The 8,495-nt window shown below is 45.2% G+C and overlaps 1 protein-coding gene across 4 annotated transcripts in view; it reads left to right on the top strand.

Moving 5' to 3' along the window:
* Nrp2 (neuropilin 2) overlaps positions 1-8,495 on the top strand; it is a 119,182-nt gene that overhangs the window by 94,015 nt on the left and 16,672 nt on the right. For 2 of the 4 annotated variants that reach the window (XM_031367701.1, XM_031367702.1), the window contains exon 16: positions 1,978-5,637. The exons of the other annotated variants lie outside the window; for them this stretch is intronic. In XM_031367701.1, the coding sequence (XP_031223561.1) occupies positions 1,978-2,258 (281 nt within the window). In that variant the 3' untranslated portion in view covers positions 2,259-5,637. Of the gene's footprint in view, positions 1-1,977; positions 5,638-8,495 lie in introns of those variants that run through there. 4 annotated transcript variants of the gene reach the window in all.

Below are 8,495 nucleotides of genomic sequence, written 5' to 3' on the forward strand. Positions count from 1 at the left end.
AGAGAGAGAGAGAGAGAGAGAGGTAAGATAAATAAAGGAATTAAAAGATGGAAATCAGAGCTGGGTGTGGTGGCTCATGCCTGTAGTCCCACTGCTCAGGAGGCTGAGGCAGGGGGATTGTTTAAGGCTAACTACATGGTGAATTACAGGCTAGCCTCTGCTAAAAACAAACAAACAAAAGAAGATGAGAATACTTTAGGGGAAAGGAAAAGAGCGTGTAGTCAGGTGGGAAAGGAAAGGTAGTAGGAATAGCTCTTAGGAGTCCTAGGATGATGGTATCTCTTCACCCTAAACATACAGATGTGGTTATCAAGTTGTGTGCTAAGCAACTCATTTTGGTCCAAAGCTCTTCCAAGATTGGGGGAGACTTCCGGTGGCCTACAAAGAAGGGGATCCCCAAACTGAAGGAAGCAGTAATTCAGAATTAGCAAGATGGACAGGCTCCATCTGATTTTCCAAGAAAAATCCTCTTATTTTTTCTCTCACTTCTGAGGAGACATGAGATCTGGCATACCACTCAGCTATCTGGGGACCAGGCTGTGGGAATGGGAGTACATTGAGAACTGAGGGTGTGAGCCTCGGCTCAGCAGTTGCTTCATAAGACATTTACAGGGCACCTTCAGGGCATGTCCTCAGTGGACTGAGTATGGTTTCCTCTACTTCAGGAGCTCTAAGTCTGGTTGGGGACTAGGGGTGGAGAGAAGAAAGGTAGGCAGGGCCCCGCCCGTGAGGTGAGCAGAGGTGGGCCCACAGAATAGATACAGTGAATAGGCAGCTCGTTCCTCTCCCGACACACCCTGTAAGTAAAGGAAGCACATTCTAGCCACCAGCTCGTGGTGCAAGCAGCTTGGGAAGCATTTCTCATAGGTTAAGCATACATACATCGTTTTTCAGAAGTAAAGATCATGTCTGTCTTTGGCAAGCTCAAAACGGCCTTAGTCCCTTTCTGGGCCAGATTCTCATCTGATGTAAATCTTTGGGAGAATCAAGTTGTAGCACTATTTTGCATGGAGTGGGAGTCAATCCAGTCTTTCCCCTGAGTTACCCTGAGCAGAACTCTACTACAGCGTCTCCATGGCAACCAGAGGCTTGCCTCCTAAATCTCCCCACCCCCCCACCCCCCAGCTTCTCCCTGCTTTTTTTCATGGTTAAGAATGAGGCTCTTGCATTTGCTGTCCCTCGCTCTCACACTCCGTTATTGCTTTGTGCTCATATTTTTTTTCTTACAACTCCTTATCCAATGTGCTTTTAAAATCCTTCATCCAATTAAAAAAAAATGAAGACGGGTTAGTCATTGCTTGACAGTAGTAATTGACCTGTTTAGACAAGACCAAGCTGATTTCAATGGGCACAGAAACCTTGGCAAACCAAAGTGGAATTTACCTTCAAGTCTAGCCAGCCTAATTAATACATTGTTGAGAATTCTGGCCAGCCACACCAAATATGGCTTTTCCATCCACTTGAAGAATTCACCGATCTGAATACCAGCAGATACTGCAGCATCATTGTGTGTATGTGGTGTGTGTGTGTGTGTGTTTGTGTGTGCGAGAGAGAGAAGGGGGGGAAGAGGAGAAATGAGAGAGAGAGACAATTACAATCCGTTTACACATGGTAAAGTAATTCTGGTTAAATAGTAAAGAGCTTTTTAAGGGTAGGATTCTTGGTTGAAACGTATTTACTACCAGGTGGCAGCAATTGTTGTTTGAACCTCTCCGAGCCTGTTTCCTCATCTGTAGAATGGGTTAAAGTACCTGCTGCATAAAGGGACCAGCGGAGAGATTGCAGATTATAAACAGCTTGGTATATATGAAGGCCGAGTACCGCCTGAATCCCTATACCCCTGCTGTGTGGCCCACAAAGCATGTGTGTTTCTCTCTCTTTCTTTAATTTTTTCCTTCTTTATTTTTTTAATTGATTTTTTTTTTTATGAGTCCGCATGCTCTCAGCCTAGCAACACTCTCTGTGTCTCTCCCCCAGGGGGCACCCTCCCGCCAGGGACCGAGCCCACAGTGGACACGGTGCCCGTGCAGCCCATCCCAGCCTACTGGTATTACGTTATGGCGGCCGGGGGTGCAGTGCTGGTGCTGGTCTCCGTCGTCCTGGCCCTGGTGCTCCACTACCACCGGTTCCGCTATGCGGCCAAGAAGACCGATCACTCCATCACCTACAAAACCTCCCAGTACACCAACGGGGCTCCTCTGGCAGTCGAGCCCACCCTAACCATTAAGCTAGAGCAAGAGCGGGGCTCGCACTGCTGAGGGCCGAAGCAGGAACAGCGCCCCCCAAAAACCAAGAAAGACTGCAAACACGTTGCCTCGATTTTGCACTTTTTTCCTCCTCGCCTAGTCTCTGCGTGAACCCTCAGACATCTCTCTCTCCAGGGTCACCAACCCTGAGCGCTCTTCTGTACCCTACATCATTCTCTGTGGTTCTTGGTTCCGGTTTCTCTTTGCTCTGATATTGTTTGTTTTTATCATTATTTTTTTTTCCTTTTTAATCTTCTCTTTTATTCCTTTCTCCCCTCCCCAACCCCTTTTTTTTCTAATGATTTTAAACCCAACTCTAATGCTGCATCTGGAATCCCAGAAGAGACCCGCCCCTAAGCACTTCACAACCCAAGGCTCTGTTGGTTTTGTTCCAGAGACAGGCCCTGTTGTTTTCTCCCCTTGCCTTATCCCATCCCTCCTCTCCTGGGCAGGCTGCCAGGTGTCTTGAGGGGAGCCTGGTCCTGTATGTATGTACACAGTACACTCCCATGTGAAGAGGTGTGTGTGTGTGTGTGTGTGTATGTGTGTGTGTGTGTGGTGGATTTTTGAAGGAGAGACTGATTCACTGTGGAGGGGGGGAGTGTGTGGGTGCGTGTAGAGAGGGGCCCCTTCCCTCTTGTGTTGCTTCTTCTGGGGTACTTTTCAAGAAAATAATATACTGTACACATTTTGTTTACTTGGAGAAGAGATTGGAGCTTTTTTGTTGCCTTATCTAGCATTGGCTAGGTTTCTGTTGGCTATCATTGTCATCTCCAGGTACCTAGAAAATTAGAGACTGTTCGGAATACAATGTGGCTGCACCCACCTTATTCCCATCCCAAGCCACCCGACACAAGACTATGGTTCCTCCAGTGCACTCAGACATGACCCCTTTTGTTATGTTTCCCGGTGTCTTTGAAGTCACAAGATAACAGCCATTGGGTGCATGGAGTCATCTCTACTTCCAGCCCTGAAGCAAATGTGTCTCATGTTGCCTTATAAAAAGAAAAAAAAAAAAAAAGGAAAAAAAAAGAAGATGAATAAAAAGTTCATAATGAATGTTTAGCTCTGATGGTCCAGTTGTGGAATAAGTCATAAAGAATAACACATCTGGGATGATGTAAACTCAGTAGTCTGTTTTAATTGTGAGCAGGAGGGGACCAATAGAAGGGAGGAGATGGAAAGACCCAAATGTTGACTTTGCAGAGTCTCCTCAGCCCTGGGCATCATTGCATTGAGCCTAATGCAGGATGGGGTTGAGGAAGAAGGTATTCTTTGGTATCATTTTGGTCATTGTAATAGCGTTTGTAAAATATGAGGGAAGGGGGTTTATTTGCTTTCCTTTCATGGTGTTAACGTGTGCCTGAATCTATAGCTACTGAAGTGTGTGGCTGTCCACCTGACTTAGTTAAATATTATGAGAAAATAGAAGGGAATCATTTGTTGAAATGAATCCAAATGCTACCAGTTAAAGCTCTCATGGCATCTGGCTACTACATCCTCAATGTCTGGTCTGACTATACCCCCAAAGGCTGGTCTGACATCAGCAGTTACATTAGCATGGGCAGAGAGAGGATGCCGTTGTAAAGGTACAGCCATTTCTCCTGGAAAGTCTCCACCAGGAGAGATATTACAGAGAAGTTGCCCGATGATCCTGTAGAAAGGCTGTATTAAATAGCAAAGTCAATTTCGTTGCAACAAAGTGTCTCTTTGAAGATTCCAAGTATACTAGGGCTCAGTCTTGGAGCCATTTGTTTTCTACTTTCCACCTTGGAAAGTGAACAATTCTCTCAAGATGGTTGCCTGGTCACATGACTCTCCAGACACCTTCTAAGAACAAAATACTAATGATTTGTTGTTGTTGTTGTTGTTGTTATTGCTTGGGAGAGAGAGCCATTCAGCATTCTCTCAGAGTAGCCAGATAGGTCCCTCCCGCACACTCTCAGCTTTTGCATCTGGCTCCTTTCATCCTCCTGAAAGGACACTGCTCTCCGGCTCTTACTCTGTTTCAAAGAGCTATTCTGTCTCAACTACAGCAGCCCTGCCAAGAAAAGAAAAGATGAAAGGCTAGTGTGTGGCTACCTTGAGGTGCCCTACCTCAGCGGAAGATGGAGAAGGAAGCGTGAACTCAGGTGGGCAGCAGCCCTGAGTGCTGAAAGAACCATGGTGTCACCAAGGGTTTTTGTTGTTGTTGTTGTTGTTGTTGTTGTTTTTAAACCGAGTTGTTTACTCACCACTAGCTGAGCTTTTAGGGCTAGTCATTCCTTGCAAATGATTGACATTTCTACAGGTGCCCTGTGGAAGCACTAGAAAACCACAGCTAGAAAATCAGTCCAGCATAGCCAAGGAGAGTAGCCGAGGCATCTTCCTTCCCCTTTAAAAGAAAATGGTGGCCATGTTGTAAACTTGCTCTGTGCTCATCTGATGCCCCCATCAGCATCATATCAGCATGTACATGTCACAGATGAGAAGATGGTGCATCCCATGAAACCTTCAGCCAGGACTCATGCTTAAGCTCTTAAACTCTCTCTCTCATTCTCTCTCTCTCTCTCTCTCTCTCTCTCTCTCTCTCTCTCTCTCTCTCTCTCTCTCTCTCTCTCTCTCTCTCTCTCTTTCTCTCTCTCTCCCCTCTTCTTTCTCCTGCTTCCCCAACTCCAGCATCTTTCATAGTATTATCTAAAAGGGAAGCTCATGTGTAAAATGCCATGCCTTGCTGCTTTAGAAAGCAAAATTCTATATCCTGTTAGGGATGAAAGCATCACTCGCTTCTAAGAAAACTGGACTGGACAGATGAATCTGGGCGTGCACCAGTGCAGCATTGCTTCTCAGAAGACAAAGCAGTGGTACCAACTGTTAAAATGTAGAAGAGTGTATGAATGAGGTGAAGGGCCAGCTGGGCTAGAAAGCTTTCGCCTTACTAGAGATCTCACAAGAACCATTCCTTGAGAGTATGCTAGCAGCTGCTGTCTCTTATTGCTGGCAAAAGCAGAAAAAGGAAAAAAACAAAAACAAAACAAGTGTAGTATTGCCATTGACAAAACAGGATGCCCAAAATAAAGTCATTCCTTCCCCTGTCCCACTTCTTTTGATTAAAACCATAATAGGAGATCTAGTACTATTTTTGAGGTTAATGCCCCATCTTTTAAAACACCCCTGTCTCTAAAATTAAAAGCTAGCAGGCAAGCAAACACCTAAAAGGTCAAAATCTACCAAAGAACAGCAAAACAAGAAAAACCTAAAGATTTTTATTTCCTATTCTTATCCCTCCCTATAACTGTGACGCCCTTTGCATTGCTCAGTTGCCTGTGTGTCAAAATAACTTGTGGATGTTGGAAACTATTTGAAAATGTATTGTGTGGAATGTAATAAAATGATGATATTTTTATACAAACATCTGGGTTTTTTTCCCTGCCCCTCTGCCTGTGAGAACAAAGTTGGTGTGTAAGCTTTGAAAAAAAGAAAAGAAAAAACTTGATGTCTCCAAAGTTTACACACTGCCTTCTGAACTGTGGGGCACTTGTGTGGGAGGCAGGGAAGGGGGGGCGGTGTTCTCTCCTTGAGGCTAAACACCAGCCTTCCTTTCTTTTTATTTCCATAACTGCTTGTTAGGAGCTTTAGCCAATTTGTGCAGCTGAGCCAACTTTCATGATTGGTGTGGGATTTTGCGAAAGTTGCTAAGTGCTAAATTGCTCAATGTGATTCCACAAAATTTCTCTTGATGGCGAATCCCTGAACACTGGAATCTCCTTTCAAATTAGCCCATGGGGAATAGGGTGAAGCTCTCAGGCATGATGTGCTCAGCTCCACAGAGGCAGGGCCCTTCCTTTGGAAAAGAAATGGTGACCTCTTGTCCCACACCTACCAAATTATTACTTCCTGAGGGATGTTGATCTTCAATTTATGAATGATGTCCCTGGAGCAAGGGGAACAGGAACTTATAGCATGTTCAGAGCTCAGAGGTGGTCAAGATTTTGTCTTGGGGATAGAAAATGGAAATAAAGAGATGGATACCACAAACCCAGAGGTACCCTTTTATAAAAGGAACATTCTATAAAAGCATTGAGGGTAAGATTTACTCAACAGATTTCTTGCTCTGCTTAGTTTGGTTTGGTCCACCTCTGTGAATAGTCAGTGATGTGGTTGTGGTAGATGTCTGAATCTGAGACATTCTGTAGGGCAAAAGAGCATATGTAGGAAAGTTAACTTCCAAGTAGCTTTGAGTTTTTCGATGGGAAGCAAGAATTTGTCATAAGAGGATTCATATTATCTCTTGTGTCACCCCCAGAGACCTTCCTAAGAGGCCGAATGATCATCCTAGATGGCCTTGCAAGAAGAGACCTGTCCAGAGGACCCTCTTTCTGCCACGGCCCTGACTCCTTCTGGGTCCCCTTACAACCTAGACCCTAGAGTCAGCACTTTTCAGATATTAAACCTGTCCTAACACTGCAAAGGGAAGCCTGACTCCTCAGGTCTCACAGGAGAATGCTAGCACAGATGGTTCGGGGTAGATGTCATTATCTGTCCTCTGCAGGAGCGCAGAGCCAAAGGTCCATGATTAGAACATTGTCTGCTTTTCCCGTGCCAAGCACAATTACCCATTTTGTCTAAGTAACATTTGGCTGGCCTAAAACTGTGGGTTCCTGTTAGCAAAAGGCAAAATGGAAGCCTCTCAAAGTGTTTATTTCCAACAAGGACCCAGACTCAGTCCACACTTGCCTGCGATGACCTAGGAGGACCACATGTGCCAGGCTGGATTAAATTCGTCAGAACTTATGTTTGGTTGGCATTATGAAGAGATTTGGAGCCACTTGTGGGAAGTATTCCACCTCGACCCTAGTGCCAAGACTTATTTTAGGGGTACTTCTTCTCCCAGGGAGGCTGACAACAGTCATGAGTCAGTTTTACACATTGTTCACAGTACTTTCACCAGTAAACCATTCCTGAGTATTTTGCAGACTTAGCCCAATTGTAAATGTTACCGAGTTACGTTTCCATGAATCATAGGTAGCAGGTGTCAAGGCCCAGTGCACCCTGTGCTTACCCCTACCTGGGTCTTCTCTAAGACTTAAATGTACATTCTTACTTCAACTCTGGTCCCCCTAGCTCAGACCTCCAAAGCCAGCCATACCAGGGTGGCATGGAGTTTGTTTTTCTCATACTCTCCATTGACTTTGGTTATTCTGCACAAACATTGTGGCCTTCTGTCAACTGTAATGAAAAGAGGTTCATTTTGAAGTTTTGATTTGTCTGCATTGTGGCTGCACATTTGAAGCAAGCTGCAGATTGCTAGGTGTGGGCTTGGCTTTGCTGTCCTCTCTCTCTCTCTCTCTCTCTCTCTCTCTCTCTCTCTCTCTCTCTCTCTCTCTCTCTCTCTCTTTCTCATTGTACAGAACACTGGAGCTCTCCCAGCTGTAATTTGCCTTTCATCCACTTCAGTGATGGCCCAAAGAAAACACAAACCGAATCCAGCCAGAGAAAAGGGAGGGGAGAGGGGAACACAACCTGATCATCTTAGAATCGGCAGGGCGTGGGGAGAATCGTCCAGTACAAAGAAGTTAGAAACTAGAAGTGGTGGGGGTTTAATTAAGCTTCACCTCAGTCAGGTACACAGGAGTTTGTGCTGAGGTCCACTCCAACTAGAAATCTACTCCCTGAAGAGTCATCAGATCATGAGCTGACCCCTTGGAATCATTTTTATGGCACCAGTCCTAACTGGGATGATCCAGGAGTTAGGAACTCTCCACAGAGAAGGACCCTAGTTGAAGATCCTAGATGAGGGGGTGGGGGGAATGACAAATCTAGGAGTTTCAGGTACCTAGCCGAAGCCATTTCTGCCCCAAATCCTATGGACAAGAGATCTACAAGTATCTCTCTTCTGGGTAATGTCATTGCTCAGGGATTGTCCATCATGACCTTAGAGAGCCACATGATGTAATTATAAATAGTTAATGATAATCTTAATGTAAATTCTCATGGGCATTGGACCGAGAAATGAGAAACATCTTCAGAAGAGGGCTGAGAAGCAGAAGGCCTGGAGGCAGGGCTGGGCATTGGGTGGGAAAACATTTTCCCTTGGAACCACACTACTGTGGTAGTTATCAACACCAAACAAGGTTGTTGGGGGAGCTTTTCAAATAGAAGCTAACAGCTAACACCAAACAAGGTTGTTGGGGGAACTTTTCAAATAGAAGCTAACAGGTGCTTCTCTCTCTCTCTCTCTCTCTCTCTCTCTCTCTCTCTCTCTCTCTC

The sequence above is a fragment of the Mastomys coucha genome, unplaced genomic scaffold, assembly GCF_008632895.1.
Source record: "Mastomys coucha isolate ucsf_1 unplaced genomic scaffold, UCSF_Mcou_1 pScaffold14, whole genome shotgun sequence".
NCBI classification, from domain to species: Eukaryota; Metazoa; Chordata; class Mammalia; order Rodentia; family Muridae; genus Mastomys; species Mastomys coucha.